General features: G+C 39.4%; 1 protein-coding gene across 1 annotated transcript in view; it reads right to left on the reverse strand.

Annotated features, from left to right (window-relative positions):
• The window catches only part of LOC122087275 (serine/threonine-protein phosphatase 4 regulatory subunit 3-like), a 77,068-nt gene that overhangs the window by 53,688 nt on the left and 1,546 nt on the right, over positions 1 to 21,834 (reverse strand). Inside the window, exons 2-7 of the mRNA XM_042656354.1 lie at positions 7,476 to 7,556; positions 7,195 to 7,294; positions 7,011 to 7,095; positions 6,849 to 6,898; positions 6,695 to 6,760; positions 5,510 to 5,589 (exon numbers count right to left, since the gene is read on the reverse strand). Coding sequence (XP_042512288.1) covers positions 5,510 to 5,589; positions 6,695 to 6,760; positions 6,849 to 6,898; positions 7,011 to 7,095; positions 7,195 to 7,294; positions 7,476 to 7,556 — 462 coding nt within the window. The remainder of the gene's footprint in view (positions 1 to 5,509; positions 5,590 to 6,694; positions 6,761 to 6,848; positions 6,899 to 7,010; positions 7,096 to 7,194; positions 7,295 to 7,475; positions 7,557 to 21,834) is intronic.

Here is a 21,834-nt window from a genome sequence, read left to right on the forward strand (position 1 = left end):
TGTTGTTCATAAGGGTAAGAGAGCTTGTACTAATCCTATAGCCCAGTTTGTTTCCTATGATGCTCTTTCCCCTACAGGTGTTACTTTTACAGCTACTCTTTCCTTTGCTTCCATTCCCGAGACTGTTACTAAGGCTATATCAGACCCTAAGTGGAAACAAGTCATATCAGAGGAAATGATGGCTCTTGAGAAGAACTATACCTGGAAACTGGTTGACCTTCCTAGGGGGAGAATCCCAGTTGGATGCAGTGGGTCTACGATCAAGTACCGATCAGATATTGCTATTGAGAAGTACAAGGTAAAATTGGTGGCTAAAGGGTACAGTCAAGTGTATGGAATTGACTATCAGGAGACATCTGCTCCTGTGGCCAAACATAACTCTATTAGTCCTTTTATCTGTGGCAGCAAATAGAGATTGGCCATTATATCAGTTGGATGTGAAGAATGTCTTTCTCCATGGAGATTTAGAGGAGAAAGTGTATATGTAGCCCCCCTCCTGGCTTCAAGTTTCCGATAGCCGATGGTAAGGTGTCTCTTAAAGAAGGCACTTTATGGTCTGAAGCAGTCACTAAAGGCTTGGTTTGAGAGGTTCAGACAAGCCATTCTAAAAAATGGATATTCCCATAGTCAAGCAAACCACACATTATTTACCCGAAGAGGTAATGGCACTATCATAGCATTGATTGTGTATGTTGATGACATTGTGGTAACTGGAGATGACAATGAGGAGATATCTAGATTCTAGATTGAAAACTTATCTAGCCAAACAGTTTGAGATCAAGGACCTAGGACACTTGAAATATTTCTTGGGTATTGAAGTGTCAAGGTCTAAGAAGGGAATCAATGTATGCCAGAGAAAATTTGTTCTAGATCTGCTGAAGGAAATAGGAATGCTGGGTTGTAAACCGGTAAGTTCTATTGAGTAGAATCATAAGCTTGGAGAGGATTGTGTGCCTTCCCTTGTTGATGTAGGTAAATACCAGAGGCTAGTGGCGAAGTTGATTTATCTGTCTCTGACTCGCCCAGACATTTCTTATGCAGTGGGAGTAGTGAGTCAATTTATGTATGCACCCAAGAGTGGGCACTTGGATGCTGTGTTCTGTATCCTCAGATACTTGAAGTCCTCTTCAGGAAAAGACCTTTTATATGCTAGGAACAATCACTTGAGGATAGAAGGCTATTCAGATGCTAATTGAGTTGGATCCATTTCTGATAGGAGATCTACATCTGGTTATTGTACATTTGTGGGTGGTAACCTGGGCATATGGAGAAGCAAGAAACAGCCGGTTGTAGCTAGATCCAGCGCAGTGGCTAAGTACAAAGCAATGGCTCATGCTGTTTGTGAACTCACTTGGCTGCGTCGGTTAATTCTCGAGTTGGGGTATAACACTGAGGGACCTATGAGACTACTGTGACAACAAGGCAGCAATAAGCATTGCACACAACCAAGTGCAACATGATAGAACAAAGCACATTAAAATAGACCGGCATTTCATCAAAGAGAAAATTGATTCTGGTAATATCTATACTCCCTTTGTGAGGACAGGTGACCAATTGGCAGACATCTTCACCAAAGGACTCATTCCTCACCAGTTTAGTACCCTCTTATGCAAGCTAGGAATGTATGACATTTATTCTCCAACTTGAGGGGGTATTAGAATATATGTATTAGGAGTACATTAGGAAGTACTTTATGTTAAGTTGTCCTTTAATGTTATTTCTTTTATTTCTCTTTCACCTCCCTTAGGGAGGAATATGTAATTCACCAAAGTTCTATTTGAATCTAATATAGGTGAGGTGAGAAGAAATCTCACCTATGGTTTTGCTCCCATTCTCTCCTTCTTCTTCCATCGTTTCTCCCTCATCTTCCTACCCTCTTCTCTCTTCTTCCTTCATCTCTAACCCTAGTCCTTATTTCTAACTAACCCTTCTTTGTCAAATATCTCCTAGCCCTTTGGGTCCATTATGTTCTAGGACTGATGAGTGTCCATTATGTTCTAGGACTGATGAGATAATAATCCATACTCTCTTCCTTTTGTGATTTGGCATCAACTTGCTGGAGGGCTTCGCCTTTTAGATTATATTCTAATGATCTATAGGGTTCTAACATGATTGATTTGAGCTATTGACTCCCTCCACTATTCCTTCCTCTGGAAAGGAACAAAATCTTCTAAATTCCTCCACCCCATAAGCTGGTCAAAGGTTTGCAGCCCAAAAGCGGAGAGTGGTTTAGGCCTCAAGAAAATAAAAGATGTCAACTCTGTCGGCATCTTGAAACTCATTAGAAAATTGCCTTGAAGTATGACAACATTTGGGTTTCTTGGATCTAGTTTCCGACCGTCTCAAAAATAATTCCCTTTGGACTGCGTCCCCCTCATCAGATACCTCTTGGATCTGATGCAAAATCCTTAGCTCTAGGCCTTCTGCCCTGCAAACAATTTCCTACGTTATTGGAGATGGGTCCTCTACCTCCCTTTGGATGGACCCTTGACATCCCTCTAGCATTCTACTTTCTCTTCTCTCCTAGATCTATCTACTCCTTCAGTTTGGGTAGATCAGCCATTATAGCCTCCAATCTTTCAGCTAATGGGTGGTCCCCCCTTCTCTCCCTGATCTCTAGTCCTCCCTTCCCCCTATCCCTCGTGGCCATCACTGTAGGGAAGATAAGGTTATTTGGCTTCCATCTCCCTAGCGATCGTTCTCCTCTGCTCTACTTGAGATTTCATCTATTCTAAAGGGCCCCTCGTGCCTTGACGCAAGACTATCTAGTTTAAAGGTCATATTCAGCGTCACAGCTTCACAGCTTGGTGAGCTCTCTCTAACTACTTCCACACCCAATCTTTTCTCATTTACCGGCATATCGAAGTCCCCACCTCTTGTTGTCTCTGCTAGAATGGCACCGAAGATGTTGATCGTCTCTTCTCTTGCCCCTTCGCCTCCTCTGTTTGGAAGAGGGTCCTCAGCTCCTATTGGTCATCCTGTAGGAGATCTTCCTTTGTCTGGAGAATGGATTTGGATTAACACGACTTTTGGTGAGCCTACCATTTATAATTCTATTGGGAAGCTTGCTTTCGATGCCACGATCAGTCATTATTTGGATGAAGCGTAATCTGCGTAGATGGACTTCCAACTCACGTTCTTTTGACAAGATTTGGAAAGCCATCTACTTCAATGTCAGCTCCAAGCTTGGTCCCCTCCGTCAGCGTCCGGTTATTGACTCAGCAAGGAACAAGCTTATTGTTGTTTCCTGAAGCCTCTCCTCCTCCATCTCCCCCCCCCCACTTGATGTATCCCTTCTCTTAGTTGGGCTCTCGGCCCCTTGTTATTGTTGCCTCCTCTCAGGCCTTGTCCCTTGCGGCTCCACCCCCCCCCTCTTTTCCCTTGGTATATTCCTTCCTCTTTGGCAATGAAATTATTTATTCACCCAAAAAAATGATTGATTTGCTACAGCACTTCTTGCAATGTTCTATGCACTTCCCAATCCCTAAGGAGGCGATCCTGCAATGGGTAACCTTGATTTGGCTTATTTGGAAGGTGCAAAACACTTTTAGTTTTAAGCATATTAATACCTCTCTTGTGAATGTGATCCAGGGGCTTTATCACTCAGTTGAGGAAGGGAGATTGGGTACTAATAGGAATCATTATGATATTCATGCTGGCCCCCCTGTCCCTCCTTTGTTTCCTCTTCATTTGGACTCTAATGTGTTTATAATTCATTCCAATGTAGCATGGATTTCTAATGGTTGTTGTGGTGTCAAGGGTTTTATCATTCATGATGGGCAGGGGAGTTTTGTTGCTGCCAAATGTAGGGCTGGAAGGAGCTTTTCTGCCATGTCAATGGAAGCTCAAGCTTTAAGAGATGGCATCCTATTGGCTTGCAGTCTTTCTTTGCACCAGATTCGGTGCTTCTCAGATTCTATTGGCCTCGTTGCCTGTCTAAAAAGCCTGTTGTCACTCCGGAATGGGTTACTAGCTATCTGGTGGATGGAATTTTGTCTTTGAGTAGTAGTTTTGTCAAAGTTAGCTTCTGTTTTGTTACTCGTTTGTCGAACCATAAAGCCCATGTGTTAGCTAGGGGGCTTCTTTAGTTTGTTTGGCGGGTGGACCCACCTTCTTTCTTTGTATCCCCTCCCATTCTGAATAGCAGGAAAGACTTCTTTAAATTTTTCAAATAATATCACATGGAGGGGACGTTTTCTTCACCTTCTTTGATAAAAATATAAATAAATAAATAAAAAACAACAACAACATCTACCCCAGCAAGAAATTATCACAGAAAAATTTTCACATCATTAGGTAGATAATGTTCAAATTATACTAGGAACTGTGAATAGCTTAAGCTTAGTGAGAAGGTCAAATAAAGGTTCAAAAATCGAAAGCAATTTTATATAAGAATTTCTCAGATGTACGCAACAATAAATCAGTAATTTTAATATCTAAGTTGTAATATAAACAAATAAGCAGTTAATGGCAAAGACAAGATAGTAGTCAAGTTCAGAATGGATCCATCCTTCTCCAATTACACAAAACAGTAACACAATGCGGAAATCAAGCAAACTAGTCAGATCCTTTTTAAGTCTATGAAGAAAACAAAAACTGCAACATTCATAAAGCATACTACATAAGTTTAGCTCCAGATAGGCATGTTAAGAATTAACAACGCAGCAGAACAACAATTGCCAAAAGAAAAATGAAAGAAAAACATACCACAAATGAAGAAATCACGAAAACCTAACTCACTCCTCTTTACGAGATAACACCCAATATACAGGGTCTTGTGCATTACAATACAGAGAAACCCTAATCCCCGATACTGAGGAAAAGTGACCAGTACTTCCTGGATTGATGAGAACAGGCTTCACCAATAACAAAGCAGGACACACTGGTTACAGCTCAAGGGTAAGTAGACTGGTACAGATGACACAAGCCTCATTATGGAACTAATCTAATGCTATCTACTAGAATGACAAAAGGTTAACACCTGAAACAAAATTCTGGCCCCAAGTCAAGACATAGAGAACTACAAGCATTCAGAAATTAGATAAGAACTCGAGGTTGCAAAGGAAAAAAAAAAATAGGCAGAAGCTCCACCAGCAAGCTAGTTATCAAGGTTCAACCAGTGTTAACACAATTATGTGGTCAATCACAATAATCATGGAATGACCATTGGAGAAATTATAAACTGACGAAATACATTAACAAGGCAGAAACTGAAAAACTTATCAAACGCACAAATGATTAAAAATTGGAAGAAAAAAATGCTGACGCACATAAACTGCATCAAAGAAGAGAAGCTTAAAATTAAAAGAAGGATCGTCGCCATTATCACTTCTTATGGAAATCCAAATGACTTGATCCATTGCATTGCCAGAAACCAAGTCAAACAGAAATCAATTTTAGGAAGAAATGAGACATCCACCAAGACTACTCACACAACAGAAAGAAACAATAGTGCAAATCATAACGGGAAGTCAAGGGATGAGAGGAGAACAAGATCTGTTAACAAAACCTTTAATATCAGAGGAAGCGTGGATAGTTCAACCACTGGCAATTCCCTCAGCTCACTTTGGGCACCTTGAAATGTCTCATCTACAGAATTAATCCGAAAAAAATAAATAAGGTAAATGATTAGGCATACAACCAACTTCCATGCACAAATGATGATGGAGACAATGAAAAAAGGATGAAGAAAATAGCAAATATCTGCTAATTCTAATCATGTTATTAATCAACCACATATGGAGAAACATAGGGTTAGTAGATTAGAAAGGAATTGTGCATTCCACATACTAACTTGCAGGATATAGGAGAAGATGGAATTCCTATGCTTTTGAGGTAAATCAGAAGATGCACAACTAGCCAATGAGCCAGCAGCTAAAGCCATTCAAATTAATGTCTTTAGGAATAGTGTGGCCGGGAGAGGCCCAACAGGCATATAGATGTAAGTTACCATCTCAAGGGCATTCACATTGGGTGTGGGGGTGAGGGTTGTTGGTTGAACCATTCAGTCCTTTGTTCTACACTTCTTTTCTCCTGTAGGCTATCCAAAAACTTCTACAAAACAAAGGATTCCACAATGCCCTTCAATTCACGTTATTGAAACAGCTATCAAAATTAAGAGGATCAATAGTCAAACTAAGGGTTTTAGTCCATTGAAAAAGGCAGACAAAAACTGTTCTTAGGAATCTCCCACATGTCAATGTATTGTCCATCGGGAAATCACTACCTTGACCTCCCACAGTTCTCATACTAGTCACCACGCCCTCATACGTGTCTTTAATTATATCCATATATTTACTCGACACCCTTCTCTTCTCTAGTATAACAGAACAAAGGTCATAACAAGGGTTTATTGATGCAATCAATAAAAACCAGAATTTTAGATATCCCTAACTTACTTCTAAGGATACTGTTTTTAGGTTTAACCATTTTTTAAAGCTTGGAATTGTTTTTCAATCCTATGTGGTTATCATTAAGCAAACATTTTTTTATGGTACCAAACAAAAAACAGAAACACTCAATGGAGGAGGAAGTTTTGATAAGAAACTAAGAAATTGAAAATTTTATCCAATGAGAATCAATCTATAGGTCCTTTTCCATTTAGGTGCTTGCATTTCCTCATGGTAATGGAATAATTCTTCAATGCCATACACAAAATGGACACCGAACAAAAAAAATGCTCAGAACGAATTACCATTGGCCTGGGACGTCCCAGATGTCTCCAATGCCTCTATGCCTGAGCGATGACCCATATCTAGGTCTGTAAAGAAGTTCAGACATTTGAACATGGTGAAAAAGAACAAATAACAGGTAATTCATAAATCAACAAATATGAAGCAGATACTTACTACCGAGTGTGTGAAATTGTATATTTCTTTGCACACTGCAAATGTGGTCCCTATGTGTTCAAAAATAAAAAGGAAAAGAACAGAAAAAAGGTTAGATGACAAAAAAAAAAAAGGAATAAACTAATGTCAAGATAAAAATATTAGAAAGAGTTCGATAGTCACCATATGTAAGAGCACCCCGCAGTCTCTTGAAAGCTAAGAGCCAACTCTGTAGAGTACTCTGGATCTCGCCAAGAGATGATAGTATCTGGAACAGTAAACAAACTACCCCACATTAGTACAGCCATTCCATAATGTAAGGACATAACAGAAGTCAATCAGTAATACAATGTAGCCAACAAAATACCTTCTTGCCTTCGATAGATGTCATCAGAGCTGATACGATGCGCAAGTAATGTCTCATTGTCTTCCTCATCAATGACAAACAGACCAATTTCCTCTGATCTCTGTTTCAAAAAATAATATTAATAATAATAAGAAAATCAAAGAGTTAGCACTCCATCTCCAAGTTGACCAGTCCCACACTCACCCTCATACCCAGATGAAAAAAGTAACTGCAGAACTTAATAAGGTCAAAAATTAAGAATAGTTGGAAGAGTATAAAGCAACACAAAAATATTGACGAACCTCCAGATAATCAACAGAAACATGTCCAGTTCCACGATCATCCCATTTTCCATTATCATTCAAACGGTAGACCTTGACACGCTGCAAATTTAAAAGACTTGTCAACGATATAAATAAAGATGCACGAGGAACTAAAACTTCCACACCAAGGGAATAAGAAGCAAACATATAGTACTCTAAATATTAGTTAATTAATGTTGATGTATGTTTTGATCATGGCTTAGATGCATTATTTATTTGTAGTAATATCATAGTAAATCTTGTTTTAGCAATGAAGCAAATAAATACTCTAGAACAGTTCGACGCTTGCTGCCAAACAAGGGTGCAACTCTAAAACACTATCATGTTCTAATTTTTAACAATTTTAAGTTCTAAGCATGTTTATTAACCTTAAAACAAGTTACCCACCAAGTTTCATGTCAAAATATGGCCATTTGACCACCAAAAACGGTCAACCGAGTCAAAAAATACACCAACTCGCCAAGATTTCGGTATTTTTGTGATTTCAGAACCACCACAATACCGAAACGAGACGAGATTTTGAACCTTGCTGTTGACAGATACAAGGCAAATCTTGTGGGTGAGAGGTTCACTCAGACTTATGGAATCGACTACCAGGAAACATTTGCACCAATTGCCAAGTTGACCTCTGTGCGAGTGTTACTCTCATGTGCTGTGAACCTATGATGGGATAAGGATGTGAATTTGTAACTGAAACCGAACCGATCCATTTACACCGAAACCGCAAAACCGTTTAATAAATGGTGCGGTTATGGTTTCAAGTTTCAGGCCGATTAGCTAAACGGGTAGGGTTGGTTTTAACCGCAAAACCCGTTGGGTTCACACCGAATTGAAACCGTTTAAACCAAACTGTTTAAAACCGTCAAAACCGAACCGTTTAATCCGTATAACAATTAAATATGGCAAGGGCAAAATCAATATATCACTTCTAAAAAATAAAAACCCTAAAGGTAAAAGTGATTGGAGTAAAATGCATTTGAGACCCAATGCTATACTGTCGAACTCAACCGCAACTCTTCAGTTCTTGGATTGAACCCCCTTTCATGGTTTGAACTCCTCATTGTCTCAATCATGTACGATTAAAATAGCGATCACTCTCTTCTTTTACGGATCTTCTTCGTCCTTAATTTCAAATTTCTAACTTTGTTTCTCTGTGCAAAGGCAAAGAGAAGCTTCTCTGTACAGTTGAATCTAAAACCAAAACAAGCGGAAGTCTGGTTTCAAAATCGCAGAGCCAGGTATTTCAACTACAAGTGGAACTTTGGTTTTCTTGCTTCTCTTTCCCAGGTCCTAATCAAGGTTTTAAAACTTGTTTTAAAGCTAGTTTGCAGGCCGAATGTCCCACCGGTTTTCCTAGCAAACCAAAGAGAGAGAGAGAGAGAGAAACCTTGAACTTTAGAGAGACGGAGAGCAACTTTAAGGTAATTTTTTATTTTTCTTTTCTTTCTTCTCCACCCTATCTGACATTGTCTTATTTTCTTTCCATTTTGATGTGTTGAATATAATAAAATTTGTTTCCTATTCAAAATCTTTGAATTTTCCATGTCATATTGATTTAAGAAGCTGCAGTTATGGACAGCTTGCTGTAAATTGAATTCTTATGCACTATTGGTGTCGGTTTCTCTATTTTTATGTTTTTACTCTGTTATAACAGCATTGGACAATTTATTGTGGGAAAGAAGAATTTTCATAATCAATGTATTATCTATTATGAGACTGGTTTATATCCTGTACCTGGTGGCTAGTTTATTGTTTCATTTCCATAATCATGATTTTTTGTTGGATGGATACAACCATACATGCAAGGCATGCAAGAGTGACAATCATCACTGACCACCCTGTGATTGGGAAAACTAGAATTATCAAGGAGCATAAGAGCTTCTTAACAGGCATGACACACCAACCTCTAATTGCTCTTTTTTAAAGATTTAGGGAGAGTGTTTCCAGTCTGGGAATGTAGCTTACACCAACCTCAGATATTCACTTTTTAACTTAATTATTCTAATTCCAACCAATAGGCAAGGCATAACATGTTTTGCTTATGTTTTCTCTACAAATTCACTTTTTCTTCTTGTATCAAAGTTGCTAAAGATAAAATCTCATGTTTGTTCCAACTCTTCACAATCTCCCCCCCCCCAAAAAAAAAGGTTTCTTCCTAATTAGTCATTATGTTCCATCCAAGTTGTTATGTTCCATTATTTATGGGCTTTATATTTTCATATTTATCTTTTTATTTTTATTTCATCATTCTGTAGGTGTTTTGAATATTTAACCATCAGTTATCTTGGAATAATGGATACTATTGATGATGAGTTTGAAGTTAGTGAGTCAATTGGTGGTAATTTAGTACCCCGACAATTCCCTAATATTGGCTTGGGGTTAGACTTTGTGGGAGGTGGAGATGGAAGTGGAGGTGGAGTCATTAGTAATGATTCTAAGAAAAGGACTAGGTCTAGGTCAGCATTATGTTAGACTACTAATTGGTTTAAAGAAATCGATCCCAAAGATAGTCCAGATGGAAAGCCAAGGGCTCAATGCACTAAGTGCTTACAGTTGTTCATGGCTGACCCTAGAAATGGGACAAGCAGCTTGAACCATCACATGAATAGATGTCCTAAGCGTGATTCCAATGACATAAAACAGATGTTCATTCAACAGTCTAGTGGAAAAATGGTTATAAGAGATATGAATATTGATCCTACTGTTGTGAGGGAGATGATCTTAATTTCGATTGTAAAGAATGAACTCCCTTTAAGATTTGTGGAGTATGAAGAATTTAGAAAATTGATGTTATATATCTATCCAAATTATAGTACTATAAGTAGATTCACTTTATTGAATGATATTCAAAAAGTATTCAAGAAGGATAAAATGAATATCAGAGAGAGGAAATAAAAAACTCTACTGGGAGGGTTTCAGTGACAACAGATTTGTGGGCTTCCATCTCCAATGATGGATATATGACACTCACAGCCCACTACATTGATAGAAAGTGGGTTTTACACAAGAGATTGATTAAGTTTACTGTTTTGAACCCTCCACACACTGGTGCACACATTAGTGAGACAGTTAACAAGATATTGATGGAGTGGGGACTTGAAGGAAGATTGTTTTTTGTAACAGTGGACAATGCAAGTGCCAATGATGTATTTGTTTCTTTTTTGAAAACAAATTTGAATGCAAAAAATACATTGTTGTGTAAGGGGGAATTCTTTCATGTCCGGTGTTGTGCACATGTTTTGAACCTTATAGTGCAAGATGGTATTAAATTGATTGATAAATCAGTTCAGAAAGTTCGAGATAGTGTCAGGTTTGTCAAAAGCTCCCAAGCTAGGAAGGTGAGGTTTATGGAGAGTTGTGAACATGTGGGCTTAACCACTAAAAGGGGTTTGCATGGAGATGTGTCTACAAGGTGGAATTCCACCTTCCATATGCTTGATGGTGCTTTGTTTTATAGGCGAGCTTTTGACAATTTAGAGAACTTAGACACAAACTACAGAGATTGTCCTATTGAGGATGAATGGGAAAAGATTGGACATCTTGCAAATTTTTTGAAGCCTTTTGATGAAATCACAAAGTTGTTGTCTGGGTCAAAGTATCCAACAGCCAACTTGTATTTTCCAAGTGTGGTGGATTTCATTTGGCTTTAAATGATGCATCTTTGTTTGGGGGTGATTTTATGAAGGAGACGGTATGTTCCATGAAGGAAAAATTTAATAAGTATTGGGAGAAATATTCTTTGATTTTATCAATTGCTGTTGTTATGGATCCGCGCTACAAGTTGGAAATTATTGAGATGTCATGTGAAGAGATCCATCAGGGTAATGAGGTCTTAATTGATGAGCCTGTCAAGCGTGTGAAGTCAGCATTAGTCCGTCTTTATGGGGAATATAAAGGCATGCCGAAGGAGAAGTGGTCTTCAAATAGTGCTGCATATGATGGTTCAAGTCTATCTCAAGAGGTATGTTACTATATGTCTATATCTGATTTCATTGATATGCAATTGGATTTAACATCTTAGTTTTGTTTTTAATATAAATGTCTTTTGGCCTATTTTGTAGGATCGATTCTCTAGATGGGCAAAAAAGAAAAGCACCAATAACAATGTAAAGTCTGAATTGGACCAATATCTTGGAGAGCCAAGAAAACCATACGAAAAAGATTATGATGTTCTAGCATATTGGAAGTCATGTCAGGCCCAATATCCTGATTTGTCTCGACTAGCTCGTGATATCTTGGCAATTCTTGTGTCCACAGTTGCATCTGAAACTGCATTTAGTGCAGGGGGTAGGGTGCTTTATAAATATCGAAGTAGATTGGTCCCTAAAAACGTTGAAGCTTTGGTATGCTTGCATGATTGGATGTACGATGCGACTTTTGGAGGTAATATTTTTTCTTCTAACCTTGTATGAAATTCTTTGGACATTAGTTTCATATTCTAAGTAGTTTTTTTCTGCTTTTATATAGCTGAGGAGGATGAAGAGGAATTATTTGAAGCTTTGGAAGATGTGTTTTCAAAGCCATCTACTCCTACTTTAGCATCATCCACCACTACTGCCGGTTTTTATTAGTAGTTTTGTTTGTATTTCACTTTCTCAATGTAATATTTTCTTTTGCTATTTGACTATTTGAATGCTAGTAATTGTTGTTCTATCTTGTACCTGTGGAGATTGAAATGCTTATGGAATATGGATGGCTGTAGACCAAGTTAGAATTAAGTGCCCATCCTTCAGATTTGGGAACATGTCCATGTGAATCTCTGAGACTCAACTATAAGAAGCAAGATGTATGTTCTTTGTATCATGGACTAATCCCTGCTTGCTTGAAAATGTCACTATACTGTCCAAATTATCTATTAATTTGCCCTGTAAATACTCATATGTGTTGCTCACAAGCTGAAGGGTGTCTTCTGTTTCTAAGCTTTGTTTATTCCTTATAAATAATTTAAATCTTTCTCCTAGTGGCAACTGTCTTACGCTCTAGTTGAACAGGTAGGTTCAAGAACATATACTTTCTTACAGTTTCAAGTTCACCTGACTTCAAGGTGATAGTACAGAAATTATTGGGACAAATTTTTCCAACAAATCCAGTGCCCCATTTTCTGAGTGAAGAAGAAGCAATTATGAAGATGGGAAACTTGATGACTCAGATAGCAACAGAATCAACATTGTTGGTTCTTGATGATGTTTGGGAGGACTCAGTTGTTCGAAAATTTGTCTTTGGAGCAGTAAAATATAAGATCCTAGTTACTTCAAGAACTCAATGTCAGGCCTTCGATAATAAATATTCCTTGAAAATGCTCGACGATGCAGATGCCATAGCTCTCTTTCGTCACTCAGTATTTCCTCAAAATGGGAATGTGAAGTATGAGGAGCCTAACAGGGAGCTTCAAATGAAGGTGCTTTATTTATATTCTTTATACACAGATAGTGCATGCAAATAAGTTTCAAGTAACATTCTGCACCAGGATGCATATATGCTATAATTTTTAGTAGCTCCTTGCAAGCTATAAGTGATTAAATGGAAATTGTTAAATTGCAGATAGTGAGAGGTTGCAAGGGATTCCCAATGGCTCTTAAGGTGATTGGCCACTCATTGCATCTGCAGCCTGCCAGGGTGTGGCAACAAAAAGAGAGGATGTTATCAAGTTGCTCCATTTTTAAGTCCCATAGTGATTTGCTAAGTTGTCTTGCAACCAGCTTAGAATACTTGAATGAGAAGGTTCAAGAATGCTTTATGGACTTGGGTTCCTTTCCTGAAGATGAAAGAATCCCTGCTTCATCTCTTATAGATATATGGGTTGAACTTTATGGAATAGATGATTGCAAATTATAACAAACTGATTGTGAACCATTTTACAAAACCGCATGGAATAAACCGAAACTGTTAAAACCGTGAAACCGACACCGTTTAAAAACCATGGAAACCGAATCCGTTTACTAAACGGTCACGGTTTCAGAAAGTGAAACCGTTTAGTAAATGGTGCGGTTATGGGTTTAGCCAAATAAATGTGAACCGAACCGATCTGCACCATTTAAACCGAAACCGAACCGATTAACACCCTTATGATGGGAACTCCAACAACTTGATATAAAGAATGCTTTCCTCCATGGAGAGCTTGATGAGGAAGTTTGTTGAGATTGACCCTAATCCCAGATAGGGACCAAAAGGCCCCTATCGGGTTCATACTTGGTTTTTAGGGTTGCCCCCCTTGTGAGGGGCTGTTTTGTAATTGTGTTTTTTGTTTTATGCTCTATATGTACAACATAATAACCTGCGATCAGACCTATTCTGGACTGACCATAGGCTGCTCTGTTTTCGGACTGCTATCGGCTCTTCTTCTTCTCTTCTTCTTCTTCTCCTCTAATCTTCTTCTTCTCTTTTCTGGTTTCTGGTTTTGGTTACAAAGTTTTTATATTGCAACATGGTATCAGAGCAGGTCTAAATCACATCGATTGGCTAAGCACAAATCATCGCTGCTGATTTCGACCTAGCGGTATTCTTTTTCTGGTGTGCAGCCACCTCCTTGCTGCATATATTACCTGGTTTGACCTAGTTATCATGATATAAGTAAAACTAGGTCTCTTTTTTATTACTACTTGCTTCGTGTGTGTATTGGGTGAGGTCGAGACTTCTCCCTCCATGTTTTTATGGCTGCTGCCCCTATTTGTGGGCTGATTTACTGTTGATATTGAAGTACTGCTGTCCGCGGTTTTATCTTCCTATGCTACTACCTTCTCTAGCAGATTTGTTTGGTCTTCTATCAAGGCTAGCTCGACCCTAACTGCTACCCCTATCGGATCAATATTTTTTTTGGTGTTTGTGGTGTCCGATTGCTTACTGCTGCTGGTGTTTCAGATCTGATTTGTGAGAGATTATTATTTGATTCTCATGGCTGAGATCAAATCCCCTACTACTACTACTACTTCTTCTACCTCGGACAATGTGAATGTCCAGATTACATCTATCAGGCTTAAGGAAAGCTCGAACTATCTTCTTTGGGCTTAGTGGTCAAGGTTTATCTTATGGCAAAGAACAAGCTTGATTACACCACCTCTGATCCTCCCAAAGAATCTGACTCTCGTTATACTCAGTGGCAGAAAGAGAATGCTTTAATCCTCATATGGTTATGGAATAGTATGGAACCAGATGTCGCTGCTAATGTTATGTTTCATTCTACTGCAAAGGGAGTGTGGAATGACTTGAAGGAGACCTACTCCCAGGAGAAGAACATGACTCCTATCTATGATATCTATGAAAAACAGTTTCAGTTTTGCCAGTCAGACAAGCCACTTGACCACTGACACTGATAAATTGAAGGCTCAGCGTAACAAGTTCTTCGTCTCCAAATTCTTGGCTAGTCTAAACAATGACTTGAAGGCAGTGAAGGGTCACTTATTGGCAGGGGATGTTGTGCCTACTCTGAATGATAACTACTCGCGACTGCAGCAAATTACCTCTTCAACAAAACCTGATCAGTCTTCCAAAGACAATTCAGCCTTTCATGCCAACCGTGGACGTGGTCGCAGTCGTGGGGGAGGTCGTGGTTCGGCTAGTCATGGATCTGGTGGACAGTCATCTGACCGTATAGCTCGCCAGTGTACTTTTTGCTGAAAGCCCAACCATACTGTGGAGACTTGTTAGGTAAAGCATGGCAAATCAGAGTGGGCAACACAGTTAGCTAATCATGCAATGTCAGATGAGGGTACGGACATAATGGCTCCCGCTGACACTAAACCAACATCTTCAGGAGATTCAGCTACCAGTCTGCGCGATGACATCAACCAGTTGCTCCGGCGCTTGCACACTCTTGAGGCATCTGCTAATACATCTACTGGTGCGTCCACATCCGCTGCTACCCTAGCCCACACAGATACCTCAGCCCTTCTTACTACTACATCTACCCCCTGGATCATTGATTCAGGTGTTTCTGCCCATATAACCGATAAGTCATTACTTTTTAAGGACTTTTCTACTAGTTCCAATTCTAACTCTGTGATCCTTGCTAATGGTGCTTCAACACCGGTTTTAGGTCACGGTTCTATCTCACCTACCCCATCCATAAACTTATCCTCTGTCTTATATGTTCCTTCATTTCCATTAAGTCTTCTCTCTGTGAGTTAACAAACTAGCTCGTTAAATTGCTCAGTAACATTCTTTCATTCTTACTGTGTCTTTCAAGACCTTCACACGAGGAAGACGATTGGTGGAGGGCATGAGAAGAATGGATTATATTACCTCAACAGCGGCTGTCCTACCTCTTCTACTGCTGCTACGACTGTTGGGGACATCACTCATTTCCAATGGCATTGTCGTTTAGGTCATTTGTCACTTTCTAGGTTACAGCTTTTATTTCCTAATTTTAAGACGACTACTACGTTAGAGTGTGAGGCTTGTGAGTTGGGGAAACATCACCGTATGTCATTCCCATCTCGCTCTGTGTCTCGTAGTCCGTCTTTATTTTCTGTAGTCCACTCTGATGTATATGGTCCTTGCAGAGTCAGTAATAGATTTGGGTTTCGGTATTTTGTGACTTTTGTGAATGATCATTCTCGCCTTACATGGCTTTACATGTTAAAGAACAGGTCTGAATTTTTACATGTATTTACAAAATTTCATAATGAAATAAAGACTCAGTTTGGCATTCCTATTAAAATCTTTTGTTCTGATAATGCTTTAGAATATGCTCAAACCGATATTTCTGATTTTTGTGATACTCATGGGATGATCCACCAAACCAGTTGAGCCTATACTCCACAGCAAAATGGAGTAGCAGAGCGCAAAAATTGGCACTTCCTTGAGGTTTCCCGAGCCATAATGTTGCATATGCATGTTCCTAAGCATTTTTTATGTGATGGTGTCTTAACTGCATGTCATTTGATTAACCGCATGCCATCTTCTGTTTTGTCCGACAAATCTCCCTTCTCTGTTATGTTCCCTAATTTACTGAGTTTTCCTGTTCCTCCTCGGGTTTTTGGGTGTGTGCGCTTTGTTCATAATTTGCACATGCAAGTTGATAAGTTGTCTCCTAGGTCTACTAAATGTATTTTTTTGGGCTATTCTCGTACTAAGAAAGGGTATAAGTGTTATAAGTCTTATGACCCTACTACACACAGGAACTTTGTCAGTGCCGATGTGACCTTCTTTGAAGGTACTTCATTTTACCCTCCTCCAGTGCCCTCGTCTAGTGTAGAGTGGTCTTCTCCATCTTCTCCACCCATACCCTCCCTTGTACCCTTCCCTGATGCTCCTAGTGCCAGTGACTCCCCTCCTCTACAGGTTTATCAGCGCAAGAAGATTGGACAGCCAAGTGGCGAGGTAATTACTCCAAATGCTTCACTCTTTCCACTGCCGGTTTCCTCTGCTGAAGCTCCTCTTCCTCCTCCGTCTGATGACTTACCAATTGCGCACAGGAAATGTACTAGTTCTTGCACTCATAAATCTATGGTTGTGTACCCTATTGATAAATTTGGATCTTTATCTCATCTTCCCTCTCCTATCCATGGTCTTGCCCTATCTCTTTCCACAAACCCTATTCCTCGTACCCACACTGAGGCCCTCCGTATCCCTGGATGGAAGGCTGCCATGGATGTAGTAATTGATGTTCTTTTGAGTCGTGGTACCTAGAGTCTAGTAGATTTACCTCCTAGTAAGGATCTAGTAAAGTGTCGCTAGGTGTACACTACTAAGTATCATTCTGATGGCTCTGTTGAGCGGTTAAAGGTCCGTCTGGTTGCTAAAGGGTATACTCAGACATATGGTGTTGATTACTTTGAGACCTTCTCCCCGGTTGCTAGAATGAATTCTGTTCGTCTTCTTATTTCTCTTACTGTCAACTTTGATTGGCCATTATTTCAATTGGACATCAAGAATGCCTCTTTGTATGGTGATCCACAGAAAGAGGTATATGGAGCAACCTCCGGGGTATGTTGCTCAGGGGGAGAGTATAGGTCGTGTGTGTCGCTTACACAAGGCTATATATGGACTGAAACAGTCTCCTCAGGCATTGTTTGACAAGTTCAGTGCTACCATAGTAACTTGTGGTTTTTCTCAGTGTTATTCTGATCATTCTGTGTCTGTTCGTCGCAGAGATGATAAGTTGGTTGTCTTGGTTGTATATGTTGATGACATTATTCCGACTGGTAATGATGAGGCAGGAATTTCTGAAGTAAAAGATCATCTCCAGCACCATTTTCAAACAAACGATCTAGGCCAACTTCATTATTTCCTTGGGATTGAGGTAATCCGCTGCAAGAAAGGGATCAGTCTGTCTCAAAGGAAGTATGTGGTGGATTTTCTATCTGATATTGGGATGCTTACATCCAGACCAGTTGATATTCCTACGAATCCTCGCCAAAAGTTTAGTGTGGATGATGGTGAACCTCTCCAGGATGTGGATCAGTACAGGAGCTTGATTGGCAAGTTAATTTACCTCACTGTGACTCGTCCTGATATTTCCTATGTTGTTGGAGTTCTTAGTCAGTTCATGCAGTCTCCTCAGAAAGTACATTGGGATGTTGCTGTTCGTATTCTTTGCTATCTCAAAGATGCCTCGAGAAAAGGTTTGATTTACAGTCCTAATCGGCATATGGACCTGGTGGGGTATTCTGATGCCGATTAAGCTGGATCTGCTAGTGATCGGAGATCTACTACTGGATATTGCACATTTGTTGGAGGTAATCTTGTTACGTGGTGCAGTAAAAAGCAGACTACTATTGCCTGGTCCAGTGCAAAAGCTGAGTACAGAGCCATAGCTCATACCACTACTAAGTTGATGTGGTTGCGGTTGTTACTCTTGGAGCTGGGGTTTCCAATGACCAAGCCAATGAAATTGTATTGTGACAACCAAGCTGCAGTTTACATTACTAGTAATCCGGTCTTCCATAAGAGAACCAAACACATAGAAGTGGACTGCCATTTTGTTCGTGATGCTGTTCTGAAGAGGCTGATTGAGACTCCATTTGTTCCTTCATCGGATCAGTTAGCTAACATGTTCACTAAGTCCTTGTTTGCCCTTTCTTTTCGCAATGGTTGTACCAAGCTGAGCATGGGTGATGTGTATGCTCCAGCTTGAGGGGGAGTGTTGAGATTGATGCTAATCCCGATAAGGGATTAGCGCTAATCTCAAAACCCGATAGGGGCCTTTTGGTCCTATCAGGTTCATACTTGGTTTTTAGGGTTGCCCCCTTGTGAGTGGTTGTTTTGTAATTGTGTTTTTCGCTTTATGCTCTATATATACAATATAATAACCTACTATCAAACCTATTCTGGACTGATCGCAGGCTGCTCTGTTTTCGAACTGCTATTGGCTCTTCTTCTCTTCTTCTTTTTCTCCTCTTATCTTCTTATTCTCTTCTCTGGTTTCAGGTTTTCGTTACAAGGTTTTTATATTGCAACAAAGTTTATACGGAAATCCCACAGGGTTTCTCTAGCATAAGAACTCAAAACAAGGTATGTAAGCTAAAGCGTGCTCTCTATGGTTTGAAGCAGTCACCTAGATCGTGGTTTGGAATATTTCACAAAGCCATGACATCTGTGGGTTATAAGCAATGTAATGCTAACCACACATTGTTCATAAAAAGGTCTGGTGACAAAGTTGCTATACTCATTGTCTATGTGGATATCATGGTAACAGGAAATGATAGCACTGAGATTGATCATCTCAAGGGTTTTCTAGGCAAAGAATTTTAAGATAAAGGATCTTGGAAAGTTAAGGTACTTTCTTGGAATTGAAGTTGTCAAGTCCTCAAAAGGCATCTTTCTCTCTCAAAGGAAGCACATCCTTGATCTACCATCCGAGACAGGTATGTTGGGTTGTCATCCTTTGGATATTCCTATGGAAGCTAGTAATCATCTCAAGGGAAAGTAGAGTGAACCAGTTAACAAAGGCCCCTACCAATGATTGGTAGGAAAACTAATATATCTCTCACATACACAACCTGACATTGTTGTGGCTGTAAGTTTGGTCAGTCAGTTTATGCATAATCCATATTCCTCTCATATGAAAGTAGTTATGCATATCTTACGATACTTGAAGACAGCTCCAAGAAAGGGATCCTCTTATCTCCTCATGATCACCTCCGAATTGAAGCTTATACAAATGCTGGTTGAGCTGGCTCACCTAACAAAAAGTCTATCTCTAATTATAGCCATTAAGGTTCGTAACAATTTCATTATCAAAAGGAAACAAACCTAAAACTGAAAAATCTAATAGAACTGTATAGCTGTTGAGTTTCTAAGTTAAGATCTCTGACTGGAACTTGATTGAATGATCAAGAAGATACAGATAGAAAAGAGTAGTACAAAGACAGACTAGGAATCACACTTAAGCCCCACTCAGAATCCAATCACTCCTGAATCCACAGGGCTAGATCTGAAACAGAGTGATGTAGATAAGTTACTTAATGGGCTTATTTTATTACAAATAAGCCTTGGGTTGGGTTATGTATATGTTGGGCCTTTGATCCCATGGGTTTTCTTTGTAATGGGCCACTTTAATGAGCCTAAAATATGGGTAGAAAGTAGAAAAACGGGATTTAATTCATTAGCTTAGTTAGAGTCATCTTTTGAGTCTATTTCTTTTGCTATTTCAGTTTCTAGTCAGTTTAGGTTTCCCTATTAGTGAATGACTAATTAGTTACCTACTCCGTGTTGGAGTTCTAGTCTAGTCCTACTTAGAGTCTAACTCCTAGTTAGGTTATGATTGCTAGTCTGCCCTCTTTATATAGAGGAGCTAATGTAATCTAATTACACAGATTTGAAGAATGATGAATTGAGTTAATGTATGAGAGCCTTAGGATTGTGTGTGATTCCTCTTCCCCCTTTCTTTATGCGATCTCTCCCTCCCTGGTTGGATTTGTGCAATGTCTAATTGTGTGATCCCTTCCTTTCCCTTCTCTCCCCAGCAAATCTAAGACCCATCTCAGGGAATTCTTCTCTACCCGTAAGCCCTTCTCCATCAATTGATATCAGAGCCGAAGGATCCCTTGCTTTACTAAAACACAACTCCCTTCACCTCCCACAGTAGCCCTTCCACCTCCCACGTAACTCCCTTCCTCTCCCTATTCCCTCCAAAAAAAAAAAAAAGCAAAACTGACCGATGGATCTAGATCTTTTATTGGATATCCGTCAACAAATGCAATTGATGCGAGAGAAGCTCGATGAGATGCAACGACACTGCAACGACATCAAAGATCTAACATTGGTCATATCTGATTGTATACACTCTACCTTCAACTATGTGAACTCAGCCTTTAAACAAGTAGAAGAACCAGAAGATGAATCACCAATGGTGGAAGATGAGATGACACCATTGGAAGTTGAAGATCAACTTATGGAAAAATTTAAATCAGTTAATCTCCTCAGTGAACCGATCAATTTTATTTTTCCGAGTCACTACTTCACCTATGAACTTCGCGTCATGGATTTCATAGCATTTGATCATGGTTTTGATGGTGACTTCATACAAGCAAAGATGGATATTGATCAATTGGTGTTAATTCTCCCATCCTACAAAATTTGTTGACGAGTTTTTCTCAACATCAGGGAGTTTATGTAGATAAGTCATTTAATGGGCTTCTTTTATTGCAAATAAGCCTTGGATTGGGTTATGTATATGTTGGGCCTTTGATCACATGAGTTTTCTTTGTAATAGGCCACTTTAATAGGCCTCAAATATGGATAGAGCCTTAGGGCTGTGTGTGTGATTCCCCTTCCCCCTTTCGTTATGCGATTTCTCCCTCCCTGGTTGGATTTGTGCAATGTCTAATTGTGTGATCCCTTACTTTCCCTTCTCTCCCCCAGCAACTCTGAGACCCATCTCAGGGAATTCTTCCCTACCCCTAAGGCCTTCTCCATCATAGAGCTTCTTATTTCTTTAAATTGATGAGGTGGGCTGTAGGCCTTACTAATTTTTGTAAAACCCAAACATGATTGACAAAGGAAAGACAAATTCAATCCTGGATTAATAAAATAATTAAAAATAAAGAATAAAAAAAGGAAAGAACAACAAAACAAAAAACTGACTAAACTGCTCTCCAATCGACCAGCTATTGGATAGTCCTAAAACAACTAGGATTCTAAAAAATAAAAGAAATCAAACTCAAAACAGAACCCTACGATGGACTAGAATTCAGATTCCTAGGGAGAAGGAATTCTGGAACCACAGGTAAGGCTTCAGAATCTCTCTCTTATTGCTCATTGAACTCTTTTTTTTAGTTCTATCCATCTTAAATTTCATAGATCTTTCAATCTCATTACCATGCTACTCGGTGTACTCCTTTGCTTTAACACTGAAAGAGGGATTGGTTTTTTTCCCCCGCTGACTATGCTTCTCGAC

The sequence above is a fragment of the Macadamia integrifolia genome, chromosome 8 (assembly GCF_013358625.1).
Source record: "Macadamia integrifolia cultivar HAES 741 chromosome 8, SCU_Mint_v3, whole genome shotgun sequence".
Lineage (NCBI taxonomy): Eukaryota > Viridiplantae > Streptophyta > Magnoliopsida > Proteales > Proteaceae > Macadamia > Macadamia integrifolia.